Source organism: Anomaloglossus baeobatrachus, chromosome 3, assembly GCF_048569485.1.
Source record: "Anomaloglossus baeobatrachus isolate aAnoBae1 chromosome 3, aAnoBae1.hap1, whole genome shotgun sequence".
Lineage (NCBI taxonomy): Eukaryota > Metazoa > Chordata > Amphibia > Anura > Aromobatidae > Anomaloglossus > Anomaloglossus baeobatrachus.
Window position 1 is genome coordinate 180,639,029 of NC_134355.1, and position 18,289 is coordinate 180,657,317.

General features: G+C 39.8%; 1 protein-coding gene across 3 annotated transcripts in view; it reads right to left on the bottom strand.

The window, feature by feature from the left end:
- The window catches only part of SMYD3 (SET and MYND domain containing 3), a 1,114,514-nt gene that overhangs the window by 983,395 nt on the left and 112,830 nt on the right, over positions 1-18,289 (bottom strand). For all 3 annotated transcript variants that reach the window (XM_075339604.1, XM_075339603.1, XM_075339605.1), the window contains exon 2: positions 9,001-9,064. In XM_075339604.1, coding sequence (XP_075195719.1) covers positions 9,001-9,064 — 64 coding nt within the window. The remainder of the gene's footprint in view (positions 1-9,000; positions 9,065-18,289) is intronic.

The following is an 18,289-nucleotide window of genomic DNA, read 5'->3' on the forward strand; positions in this document are numbered from 1 at the left end:
ATATTTGTAAATAAACACAAACATTTTTTTTGCATATGAAAAAAACGAATCTGTTGATTTCTTTACTCCTACTATATCTTGATGAGAGTGCAGTGTCTTTTAAGGGGGCTTTACACGCTACGATATCGTTAATGTTTTATCGTCGGGGTCATGTCGTTAGTGACGCACATCCGGCGTCATTAACGATATCGCAGCGTGTGACACTTATGTGCGACCTAAAACGATCGCAAAAGCGGCCAAAATCGTTTACCGCTGAGAGGTCGCCCTACAACAAAAAATCGTTTACCTCTCAATAGCGATGTTGTTCCTCATTCCTGCGGCAGCACACATCGCTGTGTGTGACACCACAGGAGCGAGGAACATCTCCTTACCTGCCTCCATTGGCAATGCGGAAGGAGAAGGTGGGCGGCATGTTACGTCCCGCTCATCTTCGCCCCTCCACTTCTATTGGCCGGCTGCCGTGTGATGTCGCTGTAACGCCGCATGACCCGCCCCCTTAGAAAGGAGGCGGATCGCCGGCCAGTGCGACGTCGCAGGGCAGGTAAGCCATGTGACGGGGGAGCGCGATTTTGTGCGCGACGGGCAGCGATATGCTCGTGTTGCACAAACGATGGGGGCGGGTACGCACACTAGCGATATTGGTGCCGATATCACTACTGTGTAAAGTCCCCTTTAGATTTAAACCACAACTCTGGAGCTGAAAAAAACCAAACATCTGCATTGGATTGGCTTTTTAAAGGCCAGATTCTGGGAATATTTTTGAGTTGGAGGCAACAGGTGGTGGTAAGAGCTTGGATTAGTAATGGGCGAATACTAACTACTGTTCAGATAATGCTTACTGTACCATCACCCATTCCCTGTAGACTGTGAGCCCTCGTGGGCAGGGTCCTCTCTCCTCCTTTACCAGTCTGTTTTGTACTGTTAATAATTGTTGTACGTATACCATTTCACTTGTAAAGCGCCATAGAATAAATGGCGCAATAATAATAAAATAATAACAATAATAATAATAATAATAATAATAATAATAATACAGACCACTCTTCTAGTATTCAGCATAGCAAAAAAAAAAGCTCTTTTCCCCATTAACTTGCATTAGATTTGTTACTTGTGACAAATACCAGAATAGTACTTTGGAATTTGCAACGAATAATCCAAACACAAATAGTTACTATTTGCCCATCTCTAGCTCGGAAATCTGAAGGACGCAACAGAGTCAAGCATTGCTCCGAGATACTGGACTTCTGATACAAGGGAAACGTGATGTCATTATCAGTTCCGGCCCGGAATTGATCCCGGATAACTAGCTGAACACCGGTCCCCATATAAGTCTTTGGCAACCAGAATCTGACGATTAAAAATGGTGGGATAGGGGGATAGAGGCAGGCACGCTATACATACCGAGGCTACGGCGTGGCTGTAACTGCTCCATTCACCTCTGGGGCCACAACTTAGGCTCATGCATATGCACTGCTTTCCCCACCCACCAATGTCTGTGGTTGGTTGCAGTCAGATGTGCTCCCCACCCTGAGTGTCAGCTGACTGCTTCCAATCACAGGTGCTATGAGCATCTATCATATAAAAGTAAATAAATAAACAAATAGGCAAAGTACCCCAATATTCTGATACTCAACACAGGTAAAGCATATGGCTACAGGCTGCAGCTCCCAGCTGTGTGCTTATCTTGGATATTTATGAACATAAGAGGAACAGCATGCGGCTTTTTTTTTTTCTTTTCTTGTTAATTAGTTAAATAAATAATTTTAAAAAAACAACGTGCGGTCCCCCACAATTACTGATTGTGACACTCAGCCATGTTAAAGCCTGACAGTTGAGGGATGGTATTCTAAGGCTGGGGAGACCCATGGTTACTGGAAACCCCCAGTCATAGAATCATAGAATATTAGAGTTGGAATGGACCTCCTGGGTCATCTAGTCCAACCCCCTGCTCAAAGCAAGATTCACTAAATCATCCCAGACAATGTCCATCCAACCTTTTTTTAAAGACTTCCATTGAAAGAGAACTCACAACCTCTTGTGGCAGCCTGTTCCACACATTGATCACCCTCACTGTCAAAACGTTTTTCTAATATCTAATCTGTGTCTCCTCCCCATCAGTTTCATCCCATTGCTTCTAGTCTTTTCTTGTGAAAATGAGAATAAAACTGATTCCTCTACATTGTGACAGGCTTTAAGATATTTGAAGATAGCTATTAGGTCTCCTCTCAGTCTTCTCTTTTGCAAGCTAAACAATCCTAAATTCTGTAACTGTTCCTCATAGGACATGGTTTGCAGACCAGTCACCATTACGGTCAATCTTCTCTTAACTTGCTCCAGTTTGTTGATGTCTTTTTTAAAATGTGGTGCCCAGAACTGGACACAATATTCCAGATGAGGTCTTACCAAAGAGGAGTAAAGGGGGATAATGACTTCACGTGATCTAGACTGTATGCTTCTGTTAATACATCCTAGAATGGTGTTTGCTGCTGCATCACACTGTTGACTCATGTTCAGTCTGTGATCTATTAGTATACCTAAGTCTTTTTCACACTTGCTGTTGGATAGCTCTATTCCTCCCATGCTGTATCTGTATATGCTCTTTTCATTATTCTTGCCAAGATGTATGACTTTGCATTTCTCCCTGTTAAAAACCATTCTATTAGTTGCTGCCCACTGTTCCAGCTTAGAATATATGGTGTGCCAGGTAAGGGGGTTGAGGTGCTAGTGAGGGGACCAAGGTCCAAACTACAATATACCCAAGCCACTGCACTCTCGTAGAGATAATAAAGGAACAAATATCAGCAGATTTGTTTCTTTGTCAAAAGGATTTTTTTAATTTAATTTATTTTGCAAACAGACTGACTGAAGGGGACGTTTCGGCCCAAATGCAGGCCTTCTTCACGCCAATTTACACTCAATAGGATGAAAAGTGATTTCACACTGTTCCAGCTTGTTTAGATCTTGTTGAATCCTCTCTCTCTCTTCTCTAGTATTAGCTATTCCTCCTAGCTTTGTGTCATCAGCAAATTTAATCAGTTTACCCTTAATTCCTTCATCTAAATCATTGATAAAGATATTGAACAACAAGGGGCCCAGGACAGAGCCCTGTGGTACCCCACTTGAGACAGTCTTCCAACTGGATGTGAAGCCATTTATGACCACTCTTTGACTCCAATCACTAAGCCAGTTACGAATCCATCTGACAGTTGCCTTGTCCATTCCACACCTGGTCATTTTTTCAATAAGGATTGTATGAGATACTTTGTCAAATGCTTTGCTGAAGTCAAGATATAATATATCTACTGCATTTCCCTGATCCACCCAGTGAGTGATTTTGTCATAGAAGGAAAGTAAGTTAGTCTGACGTGACTTATTAGTTACAAAACCATGCTGGCTCTGGTTAAACACTTCATTCTCATAAAGGTACTTGCATAAATGTTGGTTAATAATTTGTTCAAAGATCTTTCCTGGTATGGAAGTCAGGCTCACAGGCCTGTAGTTCCCTGGGTCCATCTTCTTCCCTTTTTTGAAGATGGGGACAACATTTGCTCCTCTCCAGTCTTCTGGAACTTCTCCTGTTCTCCAAGAATTTTCAAAAATTATGAAGAGTGGTTCTAATATTTCCTCTGCTATCTCCTTCAGTACTCTGGGGTGTAATTCATCTGGACCTGGGGACTTCAATTCATTAATGTTAGCTAAGTATTCTCTCACTATCTCTTTGTTTATTGATGGCCTGGATTCTTCTAATCCTACAATAGAACAGTGAAGATTGGTTGATTTTACATTTAGATTTTCATAGAAAACAGATGGAAAATAACAATTTAAAAGTTCGGCCATCTCAACATCATTTTTTTACAACTTCAAATTCCTATAACATCTTTGACTTTTCTTTTTGACATAACTCCAAAATTCCTTTTTATTGCTTTTGACACCTCTTGCAAGCCTTATTTCATTATCAGCGTTGGCTAATCTGATGTGTGCCCTGCAGGTTATGCAGACGGTGTTATATTCTTCTTTAGATATGCCTCCCGCTTTCCATTTAATAAACATTTAATTTTTCCTTTTTAGCATGTGTTTAAGTTCTGTGTTCATCCATCCTGATTTCCTTAAATATTTCTTATTCTTCCCTCTTTTAGGGATTGTTACCGATTGCACTTTGAGAATCTCATGTTTCAAGATGTCCCATCCTTCATGGACATTTCTGTCCTTAAGGACATAAGGCCATTGAATCCCTGCTATCCTCTTTCTGAGTCCCTTAAAATCTGCCTTTTTGAAATCCAGCCTTGAAGTCTGAGTTTTCACAGGTCTTTCTCCTCTAGTTATCCAAAACTGTATGATAGCATGGTCACTGCTTCCCAGCGTCCCTGCCACCCTTACCTCCTCAATCATTTCCTCCCTGTTTGTAAGGATTAGATCCAAGGTAGCAGATCCCCTTGTTTTCTCCTTTACCTTTTGGAAGATAAGGTTGCCAGCAACAGAAGATAGGAATTTGTTGGAACTGTTACTTTTGCCTGAGAGAGATTCCCAAACAAACGTCTGGATAGTTGAAATCTCCCATGATCACAACATCATATTTTTTTGAGAAGTTGGTCATCTGATGTATAAAAAGTTTATCCATATCCTCTGCTTGTTGAGGCGGCCTGTAGGACAATGGTAGTACAATGTACAATGGTGTTCTTTCCCCTGTTTTCTCCTTGTATTCTTACCCAAACAACTTCCACAGAAGTCATCTCCCAGTCTCTGAAGATTCAATCTCTGTGGAGATATATGATTTTCTAACATACAATGCGACACCTCCTCCTCGTTTATTATGTCTGTTTCTTGCAAATAAGTTGTATTCTTCTAGCCTTGTATTCCAGTCATGTGTATCGTTCCACCAAGTTTCAGTGATGCCAATGACATCAAATTTATTTTCCTGCGTTAGTAACTACAATTCTCCTTGTTTGTTGCCCATGCTCTGTGCATTTGTATAAAAACATTTTAGTTTGTGATTGTTTTTACATTCCCCCATATTTTCATTATTCAGATTTTTTTGTCTTAGTTTTTCCTTTCCATTACTAACAGCAGAGTTTTCAATAGTATTTGTCACCTGTATGGCTTTCCCTGGACATTTTCTTCCCTTCCCATGCTGTTCTAGTTTAAAGCTCTCTATAGTAGCCTGTAGCCACCCCGGATTGTCGCATCCATTAGATGCAACAATCCCAGCACTTTACCTGGTTCTTCCCAATTGCCATGGTGCGGTGGCAATCGAGGTAATGAGGAGTTAATGGCAGCTCACAGATGCCACCAAGCCCTAGATTAGTAATGGGAAGGGTGTATGAGAACCCCTCCATTACTAATCTGTAAGTGGAAATAAATAAAAACAAAACACTGAAAAAATCCTTTATTTGAAATAAAAGACAAAAAAACCCACCAACTTTCACCACTTTATTAGCCACAGGAAAAGCACTGTATATGCATGAGCCTAATGTGCAACCCGGAAGTGAATGAGCGGCCGCCGGAGCAGTTACAGCCGCGCTGGAGGCTCGGTAAGTATGAAGCGCCACTTGCTTTATTATTTTTTCTTTATTTTTTTTGTATTACCCGAGTGCCGAACCCCGATGATTAGCTAGAATTCCCTGAGAATTCCGGGCTCGGTTCGACACCCGGAGACTTTTCAAATCGCACGGACAACAGTCCGGGTCCGCCCATCAACAGTCCGGGTCCGCCCATCATTACTAAAATTCAGCAAAAGTAATATCAAAAATGTAAAAGTAATCAAGGTGGGAAAAGTTCATATATACAACTTTACCACATATATTATACCACTAACTATACCACAACTATAGTTGTGAACTATACCACAGAACAGAACTATACCACAGTCACCTTCACCAATATATCTCTTTACTTTTAAAAACATGGAAGTAAAACCAAGCGATATTTGGCTGTTAATCACAAATGTCTTAAAAATTGGTTCTACACACAGCTAAGTTCCTATTGGTAGCAGAATCTATATTTTTTATCTTCAAAGTAAAACCTGATTTTTACACACAACCACCTTCATTCAAGTTTGCACCAAACATTGGTTATAAGCACTAAATTCATGGAAATTCATGGTAATTCAAATTAAAAATATAATGCATATACATAAGGATCCCATATTTAAACAAAAGATCCTAAGAAAAAAATATGGACAGTTCATACATGTCTATATACAGCTCTGTCAAAAATTAAGAAACCACTGCAAAATTTTCAGCTTTTCTAATTTTTCTCTTTATAGGTATTTTTTGAGTGAAATGTAAATTATTTTTTATTCTATAAACTACTGACAACATGGCTCCAAATTTCCAAGCAATAAATTTTGTATTTATTTTCTGAAAATGAGAAATGGTCAAAATAACAAAAAAATACATTGCTTTCAGATGTCAAATAATGCAAAGAAAACAAGTTCCTAATTATTTAGAAACAATGTTTTAACTCAGAAAGAGTTCAGAAATCAATATTTTGAGGAATAACCATGATTTTTAATCACAGCTTTCATGCGTCTAGGCATGCTTTACACCAGTCTTTCACACTGCTTTTGGGTGACCTTATGCCACTTCTGGGGCAAACATTTAAGCAGTTATTCTTTGTTTGATGGCTTATGACTATCCATCTTCCTCTTGAACTTTGAGGACTGTTTTTTCAAGCAGGAAAATGCGCCATGCCACACAACTAGGTCAATCAATGTGTGTATGAAGGACCACCACATCAAAACCCTGTCATGGTCAGCCCAAACTCCAGAGCTGATCCCCATTGAAAACCTCTGGAATGTAACCAAGAGGAAGATAGATAGTCACAAGCCATCAAAGAAGAACTGCTTAAATGTTTGCCCCAGGAGTGGCATAAGGTCACCCAAAAGCAGTGTGAAAGACTGGTGTAAAGCATGCCTAGACGCATGAAAGCTGTGATTAAAAGTCATGTTTATTCCACAAAGTATTGATTTTTGAGCTCTTGCTGAGGTAAAACATTATTAGTATTGTTGTTTCTAAATTATTATGAACTGGTTTTCTTTGCATTATTTGAGGTCTGAAAGCAATGCATTTTTTTGTTATTTTGACCATTTCTCAATTTTAGAAAATAAATACAAAATTTATTGCTTGGAAATTCAGAGACATGTTGTCAGTAGTTTATAGAATATAAAACAATTTACATTTTAGTCAAAAATATACCTATAAAGAGAAAAATCTGAAAAACTAAAAATTTTGCAGTAATCTCTTAATTTTTGCCAGAGCTGTATGTATGTTTGCCAGAGGTGTATGTATCAAAAAATTGCCAAATTGTCTGTTTACAGAACAGTCATTTCTGTCCGACAGAAATCTGTTCCAACTGTCAGAAATGCAGGGACGGACATATCATTGGCGCAGCCTTTGTGGCCGTACAGGTGCCCATTTCTATCTCCAAAACAGGAATTGAGACTACTGGGGAGACTAGAGGCATTGACATCACTGGAGGAATAGATTTACTGGTAAGCACAGACATCACTGGGTTCATAGAGATTACTGGGGGGCATACATGTTACTTGGGGAGCATAAATGTTACCGGAGGGGCATAGACATTGATGAGTGGGCATATATGCTGCTGTTGGGACATACACGTTGCTGGGGGGGACACAGCACTAGGGGATTCCATTCCTCTCTTCATCTGTGGGATGGGAAAACATTAACGCAGCCCACAGATGAATTCTATTCTACAATGCATGTGCACGCAGTGTTAAGCAGTGAACATGCAGGTGTGGGTTTAAGGGGTCAGCAGCCAGCAATGTGCGGCAGCTGTCCTGGGCACTGTAGTCCCCGGGAATCAGCCCAGGGGCTGTAGAAAAGGTCACCGCTCCTCCGGATGGTGAATGCCCCCCGTTTGCCAGAGGCCCCAGTACTAGCCCAGGTGTGGCGAGTGGTGACGCTGGCACTGCCTGTTTCATTATAAACACAACAAACACATTTGCAGTTGATCTCTCACAGTGCTGTCAGCTCTGCTGTTCTGTCCTCTCCACACACTGGCTGCCTGTAAGAGGAAAGCTGAAGCTCTGTGAGAGGACAACTGCTGCAAATGTTTCTGTAATGAGACAAGCTTCACTTCTGCTGTACTGTTTTAGCTCTGCTGTACTGTACTAGATCTGATCTCAATGCAGAGCTGTGTGTGATTGGGAGAGCAGAGTGTCAGTCATTACATGTCCACCACTGTTAAAACTTCCTTTCATTTAATATAAGCCCCATAGGCAGATTCTCAGGGTTATCTGTGTAAGGCCAATAGTTCTTAAGAGCTCATTTGCATATAAGAAAAACATGAATTTCTCTGAAACAAGATATCACATTGCAGATCAATTTATTCAACTTTCAATGACCTACATGCCCAAATAGATGGTTTAGGAGGGTTAATTCTACTAACAGATTCCCTTTAACTGAACTTCTGGCTACCTAGACTGATTAACCACTCCCTCTTAGCTTGCCTCCTGCTGCTGAGATCTCACACTGCTCAGTACAAGCTGCAGATGTCAGTAATGCCAGATGGCTGGACATTTAATACACATGGATTAATGAACTATTTCATCTTATAGCTGTCCTTATAAAATCCTGTCAGGATTACACTGCCACTCTAACATGAATTTTCACACCAAATAATAAGGGTTATTTAATAATTTATACTGTGTGTATTGTGAAATCTGGTGATAGATCCACTTTATTATCAGGTTTCTGAAGTGGAAATGGAAACTAATTTTAAATATGCACTGAAATACATTGAAGGTGTTGCATGCACGGAGTGTTTATGTCATCAAGGATGGCATGAAATTGCTGAGACCGATATAACACAATCATTAGCAGCCAGTAAACAAAGATTGGCAGGCGTTCTTTGGATTGCTAAGGGATTGACAAGGTGAGCACTTTTTTTTTCCAGTCACCCCTTTAAACATTATCCATACCATAGTAAAATGGTAGCACATGTGCCAAAATTGATTGTACAATCAAGATAATCACATACCTGGCATTGAGAATTGCAATATCTGGCAAATTTGCATTGGGAGCATCGCTGAAGTTTTTCACTTCTGAAAACAAACAAATAAAAGAATTATATTAGAAATGTTATGCTTTGTGTATATTGTTAATAGTTAAGGTTTGCAGTTATAGAAAATACTAGGCATGTATGGTTATAATTTCTGGGTAAAGGGTTTGTCCACTACTAGGACAACCCCTTTTTATTCCACTTGTTTCGCCCGGTTAAAATTAAAGACCCTGTACTCACCTCCCATTCTGGCGCCATTCCAGAGCTGTTGGTAATTGCAATTCAGGGCTCCCGTGACATTGTGATGTAATACGAGCCCCATGTCTAATCACAGCTGAATTCTCTCGTCATGCCTTTGGAACAAATCAGCAATCAGCAGGAAGTGAGTGGCAGCTGCAGCGTCACTTCCTGTTGATTAACTTATTTCATCCAAAGGTGGGGAGAAAGAAGTCAGTGGTGATTGGACATAGGGTTCGCGTGGCGTCACAATGTGACGTGAACTGCGATTACTGATAGCGCTGGAACAGCACCAGAACGGAGGTGAGTACAGGGTCTTATTTTCACTGGTGGAAAAAAGTGGAATCAGAAGGGGCTGATCTAGTTGTGGACAACCCCTTTAATCCCTTAACGACCGCGGGCAATAATATTACGTCCCTGCGGTCATAGTGTTAATCCTCATCTGCTGCTGCTTGCTGAAGGTGGGGATCTGCGCACATGTCAGTTGATTTGTACAGCTGACGGGTGTGCCTCGCAGATACGAGAGTAATCGCTAACCACCTGTACCTGTTAACCCCTTTAAATGGTGCCGTCAAGATGTGACAGCACCATTTTAACAGTGATCGCAGTAGTCGCATACTCACAGGCCGCCACCGGAAGTCACGTGATGTGATCATGTGGATCCGATGGTTGTCATGATAGCACAGGGTCATGTGATGACTCCTGTAGCTCACATCAGGTCCTGTAAGAAGCAGCTGAGTACTGCAGGTTACAGGAGATGATAATTTTTCCCAGTCTGAGCTGTGCTGCTCTGATCTTGAGAAATGAATGAGCGATCAGACTGCTGATCCTTAAAATTCCCTAGAGTGAGTAATAAAATAAAAAAAGGTTAAAAAAAGTTTTGAAAAATTAAAAAAAATAAAAAACCTTAATGTTGAAATCACCCCCCATTCGCCCCATTGAAAATTAAAGAGTTAAAATAATAAAAAATATACACATATTTAGTATCGCTTTGTTCAGAAATGTCCAATCTATTAAAATATAAAATCAATTAATCTGATCAGTAGACGGCGTAGTGGGAAAAAAATTCCAAACGCCAAAATTACATTTATTCATCGCCGTAGATTTTGAGCAAAATGCAATAACTGGCTATCAAAACTTAGCATTGGCGCAAACATGTTACCATTAAAAATGTCAGCCCAAGATGCAAAAAAATAAGCCATCACTGAGCCACTGATCCCGAAAAATGAGAACACAACGGGTCATGGAAAATGGCGCAAAAGATGCGCCAGTTTTTTAGGACAAAATTCAGATTTTTTTTTTTATCCCCTTAGATAAAAGTAAACCTATTTATGTTTGGTGTCTACGAACTCACATTAACCTTAGGCATCGCACCGACACATCAGTTTTACCATATAGTGAACACAGTGAATAAAATATCTCAAAAGCAATAGTGCAATCGCATTTTTTTTGCAATTTTTCCGCATTTGGAGTTTTTTTGCCGTTTTCCAGTACACTATATGGTAAAACTCATGGTTTAATTTAAAAGTACAGTTCGTTCCGCAAAAAACGAGCTCTCACATGACCAGATTGAAATATAAAAAAAAGTTACGGCTCTCGGAGGAAGGAAGGCGGAAAAAAACCCCAGCTCAAAATAAGCTGGTCGTGAAGGGGTTAAGGATGAACAATCGATACTACCAGATATCATTCTGCTGTCCGAGTGAATTTTAAATGGGAAACACACACAGGTGCATATAGACCCTTCAATAAAGGCTTTGACATATAGTAGGAGATGCAGACCATATTTCTTACATTTGTGCTATCTTAAACAGTTTTTCAAATTTTGGCAACCTAGAAGTTTATTTTTATTTAGATAAGGTATCCTTTTCCAAATAAAGCATAAAAAAAATCCATAAGACACCCCTAGAAACTGTCTAAGGGGACACAGGCCTCATGTTCCATGTCTGTGCAATGTACAAGACGTGTGAGCCAGTAATACGAGCATCTGTCCAATAAATTGCTATGGATACTGGACAGAATATGTCTGGATATTTCATGTTTCAGATGCCATGTACAATCATTGTATGAATAGACGATGGACATATAAGTGGACAGATATTTTTATTTATGTTTTGCAGATATAAATTTGTTCCTTCATTATCATGCATTTTTCTTTTGTTCGTCTGGTTTTAGTGACATAAGGCGCTATAAGACAGCTGACACAATGTCTTAGAACAGAATCATATCTTCCAGATGTGGAGATTTATCTCCAGCATCAGCTTTTCAGGTTGTCACAGAAATTATCTTCTGCAGCTAGATAAGACATTTTTAATGAGGAAGCAATTACCAGGCCAGACAGGCAGTAGAAAGAATTCTGGGGAGACAGTTTCTCTCCCAATATACTCTATAATTTTTCTTAAAAAAGACATATAACAAAACTGGTGATAATACTGTTCTAGGTATAAAACATATTATGGTTCTTAGGGAAAATATGAGTGGTTGTGCTATTCACAGCAGTCATCTTGTATTAGCATTTGGAAGGTTTTGTCTATTTTTCCAGTATTTGTGTCTTATATCACATTTATGTATGGTTAATGGCTAACTTTGTGGCAGTTTTGGGGTGCAGAGTACCTGGACTTTTAAAGAATTTTATGTTTGTTTTTCTTTTCATTTACTCATCGGCCTGACTCCCCCTGCTCCTACTATGTGATCACTATCATGTACTAAACACTACACTATCCTCATTTTTTTCAACATTGAGAAAGCCTACGATTTGCTACATGATCTCATCACATAATTTCTGCTCGGAGCTTCCTTATCCACTGAAGCTGTGAAGAGGGTTCTTCTCAGTAACTGCAGCATGCTGTGCAATATCTGAAAGGAGAAAGCAGCTGCAGGATCTCTCTTGTAAAGCATAGGCCATGCTCATAGCCTAGTGTCTTTTTATTTGTATTATAGTCCATACTGTGCCTTGCGAAAGTATTCGGCCCCCTTGAATTTTTCAACCTTTTCCCACATTTCAGGCTTCAAACATAAAGATCACATTTTTAATGTTATGGTGAAGAATCAACAAGTGGGACACAATTGTCAAGTCGAACGAAATTTATTGCTTATTTTAAACTTTTGTAAAAAAAAATAAACTGAAAATTGGGGTGTGCAATATAATTCGTCCTCTTTACTTTCAGTGCAGCAAACTCACTTCAGAAGTTCATTGAGGATCTCTGAATGATCCAATATTGTCCTAAATGACTGATGATGATAAATATAAGCCACCTGTGTGTAATCAAGTCTCTGGCCTTTATGGAAGAGTGGCAAGAAGAAAGCCATTTTTCAAAGATATCCATAAAAAGTGTTGTTTAAAGTTTGCCACAAGCCACCTGGGAGACACATTAAACATGTGGAAGAAGGTGCTCTGGTCAGATGAAACCAAAATCGAACTTTTTGGACACAATGCCAAACAATATGTTTGGCGTAAAAGCAACACAGCTCATCACCCTGAACAAACCATCCCCACTGTCAAACATGGTGGTGGTAGCATTATGGTTTGGGCCTGCTTTTCTTCAGCAGGGACAGGGAAGATGGTTAAAATTGATGGGAAGATGGATGGAGCCAAATACGGACCATTCTTGAAGAAAACCTGTTGGAGTCTCCAAAAGACCTGAGTCTGGAACGGATATTTGTCTTTCAACAAGACAATGATCCAAAACATAAAGCAAAATCTACAATAAAATGGTTCACAAATAAACGTATCCAGGTGTTAGAATGGCCAAGTCAAAGTCCAGACCTGAATCCAATCGAGAATCTGTGAAAAGAGCTGAAAACTGCGGTTCAGAAATGCTCTCCATCTAACCTCACTCAGCTCGAGCTATTTGCAAAGGAAAAATGGGTAGGAATTTCAGTCTCTCGATGTGCAAAACTGATAGACACATAACCCAAGCGACTTGCAGATGGCATCGCAGAAAAAGGTGGCGCTACAAAGTATTAACTTAAAGGGGCCGAATAATATTGCACGCCCCAATTTTCATTTTATTATTTTTCATAAACGTTTAAAATAAGCAATAAATTTCATTCAACTTCACTATTGTGTCCCACTTGTTGATTCTTCACCATAAAATTTAAATTTTTAATTTTTATGTTTGAAGCCTGAAATGTGGTAAAAGGTTGAAAAATTGAAAGGGGATAAATACTTTCGCAAGGTACTGTATATTTCAGCGCTATTTTGCCAAAAACAGTAGTGGGTCGAAAACACACCAATGATACAAATCTTTCAATTATAGTGTTTCTCTCCAGAAATTCTAATGCAATGTAGAGAGTAAAATACGGTCACGTGAAAGTGGCCTGTGGATGTTTGTTAAATGTGGCAGATTTATAGCACAATAGTCTGAGCCTGTCCTACTCATCTGGACTGAGATTACAGAAATCCATGCACATGTGGAATAATCCCATTATAAAGTCTACAATGAATTTCCATTTGCAGAAATTTGTGCCACAAATTTACCCTGTGTCAGTATAACCTAATGCTAACTTGAAGTGTACTTAGTCCACTAATCAACCACAGAATCATTTACATTAAAGAAGTTGTCCACTACTTTAACACTGTCTGATCAGCCAAGGTCCGACACCTGGAACCCCCACCAATCAGTTGTCCTATGTGCTGGCGGCAGCAGCAAGTGAATGGAAATGCTCAATTCCAGGGCTGCCCTGTCGACTGCTAGCGGCCGTGGCCGGTACTTCATATCCGCCTCCTATTAATGTGAATGGGAGGTGGATATGCAGCACCTGGCTGCGGCTGCTATCAGAAGACAGGGTTGCTCCAGAACTGAGCATTTCCAGCCGCCTGCTACTGCTGCCAAGACCGTTAACAGCTGATCGGCGGGGGTATCGGACCTTGGCCGATAAGACATTGATGACCTATCCTAAGGATAAGTCATCAATGTTAAAGTAGTGGACAACCTCTTTGAACAGAATCTGTCACCCTTTTGAGTTTTGTTAGACGGCTGAGATGAGATGAGACTGCCTCTAGTCTTCTTTGTACAGAATTCATCCTCCCCTTCTCTTTCCTTGTGTCTCTGTGATGTCAGGTGCGCAACCACAATTCTCGAGCCTGCACATTATGTCTGCCGTCTTTCCCTGCACTGTTCCGCCTTTCTGTGGGCACAGTCATCAATTTTGATGTGCGCTAGCACCGGGGAGTCAATGCTACTTCACAGTGCAGGGAAGAGATGGCAGGCTGAATGCATATGCGCGGGACTCCCGGCTGTGCAACTGACATCACAGGGTACTGGAGAAGAGGTGGAAGAATCCTGTATAATGAAGACTGGAGGCAGTCTTATCTTCTGGGCAGTGCACACCCCATAGCCCAGAAGATAAAAGATTTAAAAGTTAATTTTTGCAAAACGACCCATCATCCCGTAGGCTATTTTCCCCTCTATGCTACCTGTATGCCTAAATTAATAAGAAAAAACAACCGCAAAAGGGTAACAGTGTCATGGGGTGTGATGAGATAACAAGAAACAGGGGAGCCTAAATTGGCTCTCAGGCTAAGGGAACCCTCGCTGACCCTGATCCCAAAGGTACATCTGAAGGTGATGATGTTTGGGCCTTTTTGCTAACCCTAGCTCCTGAACAACCCTGGTCTAGCAGCCCCCCCACCCAGGAGAGGGCTGGGACAGGAGTGATGAATCCCTCACAAATAAAAAGGCGGGGGGGAAACCAAAACATAAACTCTCATTAATCACTCACAGAGGTATAGACAATATGTGATCAGGAGGAAGCTAAAGGAAGAGAAGAAATAATCGGACAAGAGTATTTCCACAATACACCAAACAGCACACAGAAGTTCACCCGCAACTGGATATCAACGCACAAGAACTGGGATCACATAAAGCTTTCATCGGCATGGGAGAACAGGCTCCGCCATCTTAAAAAGTGGAGAGGTGACTGTGATAGGTCTCCTGCAACATGTGACTGAAGCAGCAATCCTCAGACTAGCAGAAATTAACTCCTGCAAGCCCGGTTACTAACAAGAGCACAGCAGGTCAACGCCCGAGCCTGCAACTCAAAAGCAGGATCGTGTGAAGTGTCCGACACTGCTGTGTGAACAGCGTCAGATGTCGTCCTGGCACTCGGTGAGTTTTTAGCCAAACACAGAGTTTACTATTAAAAAGTATCAGAATGTCAGTTCATGATTTTGTCTTTTAATCCCAATCAAATATTTATTTTGAATAAGGAAAATAAAAAATCTAAAAGAAGTAAAACCTTGGAAAGAAACAATTCAAGGAAAATATGATCTCTACATACAATTTTCATTCAGCCATTTCTCTTTACTAAAATCAGTAGGGGAGCTATACACCTAGAGCGAAATTTAATATAAAATGGAGTATTGCTCCAGAACGTTAGAAGACATAGTCATTTCTGAACTAACACTGCATATTTGGCAAGGAATATAATTTAAAAGCTAGAGTCCGCTCCTCTCCCCCAATATACTGTAGTTGTGGCAGTTTTACCTAAACATTAGTAGCAGAGTTATCTTGGTACTAACCAGCTGACGACAGACTTGTAACGCCACAATAAAACTTCAAAGGTGGTGAAAATAAATAATGCAATACTTTATATTCTTACAGCATTCCCTTGAAGAGACTTCACTGTAATAAATAATACAACTACTCGCTCAGCCACAGAATTCATTCTACATAATAAGTTTTCTTCACAGCGAGCCATACGTAAATACTATAGGAATTGTAAGTAAAAAACTCCATTTGCGGAGACATATTTAGAAAATAGGAGGAACATTTTTTTAAATATTCATAGTTATACAGGTGCAGCTCTATAAATTAGAATAATGTTAAAAAGTTAATTTATTTCAGAATTGCAATACAATAAAGGCCTCTTTACACACTACGATTTATCTGACGATATGTCGTCGGGGTCACGGTTTTCGTGACGCACTTCCGTCATCATTAGCAACGTCGTTGCGTCTGACACCTACGTGCGACTCCGAACGATCGCAAATAGGGTGAAAATCATTGATCATTGACACGTCGTTCAGTTTCAAAATATTGTTTGTCATTTGGAATGCAGCAGACATATTGCTACGTTTGACACCCTGCCAACGACGAACAACATCCACACGACCTCCTTGGTCAAACAATATATCGCTGAACGATGTAGCGTCGTTTGTGAGATGTGTACGTGTGACTGCTACAAAATGACCTATGAGCGATCTCGGCAAATTGCAACAATGATCTGGGCATGTCACATCACTAACGAGATCGCTAGCGATATCGTTGTGTGTAAAGCAGCCTTAAGGGAAACAGATATATAGAGTCAATACAAACAGATTGATCTATTTCAAGTGTTTATTTCTGTTAATGTTGATGATTATGGCTTACAGACAATGAAAATCCAAAATTCATTATCTCAGATAATCAAAATAATTACCACAAAACACCTGCAAAGGCTTCCTAAGTGTTTAAAATGGTCCCTTAGTCAGGTTCAGTAGGCTACACAATCATGGGGAAGACTGCAAATCTGTTGGGTTGTAATGATTTATTCTAAAACCTACAAAGGAAATATTGTGGAATAAGTGCGCAAATAGGGTCTTATGTGAGGAACAGTGGTACAGACAAAGATTGCGCACACCTAGTGTAGTTGTGTCACCCACAACAATACACGAGTGAGATGTAGCTGCTACAGATCCACATGTGTACATTTGTACATTTGGTACAGGCAATAAAGAAAGGGAAAAAAAAAACATAGTTTTTCTGCACTGCTGTTGAAGACAACAGGATGGTAGAGTCCAGCGAACATCAAAAGATGAAATGCGGTTTATTTAATGTGTTTCAAAGCTACCCAGGTTCTTCTTCAGGATAAAACCATGATACAAGCAATGCAAGAACACTAGTTGTACACAGGTTAGAAATGACTGCTATAAAAAAGGCGCCAAGTGAGTGCATCAGATTTCAGAGCTTACCATACATTCTTTACAATAGAATTTCAAACAAACTATCAAAGTCTGTCCAAGAAAAACAGTGAAAACATTATTCAAATGAGATGGTATGTTTGATGTAAAGCAAAATACTGAGTGAGATATAAAAAAATGGACTTAAGTTAAAAAATCTGAATTGATATACAAGACGGTTGGAGGAATCGAAAAATAAAAAGGAGAAAGAAAGAGATATATACAATAATTTAATTAAAATAAAGGAATGATAGAGTGTGTGTGTGTGTGTGTGTGTGTGTGTATATATATATATACATATATATATATATAAATAATAATTAGATTAATTAGGGTGTGGAAGAAGAAGTTATATACAACTTGTATACGTCCAAAGGAACAATTCTTTCAATTCAGTTAACAGGATGAGTGACTGAGAATCTACAGTAAGTGGGAGCATGAGAGTTGGAAATTCCCTAAACGCTGGGTGTATATGACGTTGAGATGACGTGAGTGTGAGTATTAGGTGAGTAGAGCGTAGAAATGGAAGACTTTCTAAACGCTAAGCGTGCAGAAGACTATTTGAGAGCCACCCCGCCTGAAAAAGAAGTGTCTACATATCTTACCAGGGCACTTGAAGCATATCTGTGTTTAGACCATTTCTCTTTAGAAGATACATAGTATAAAAAAAGCATTGAGTTGAAATTCACAATGTTTGAACAACTAGAAAGTTGTGTTGTAAGGGATTACACAATGGAAGACATGATCTAGAACCCTCCCATGACCCCAGTTACTGTAACGAGAACATTTTCAATCAAGTCCATTGTTACATGTAGGCACTACAATAGCTTTAATTATTTTGTCTGAGACCTCTGACTCACTGTGAGTACAGCCTGATTTCCTGTCTTTTTGATGGGAATGTAATGTAATCATCCTAGCGTATCCAATTTCCTAGAAATAAAAGCACACTATGCAAAACATTCAGATAATCTTTCCTTGTAGAGGTAATTCAGACAAGTCCTTTGCTTTTCTGCATTCTCTTTTATTAAGAACTTGAAAGGTTTCAAACCCAGGGTAAATTAAAATGCACTTTGAAAGTGAAGTACGTTTTCA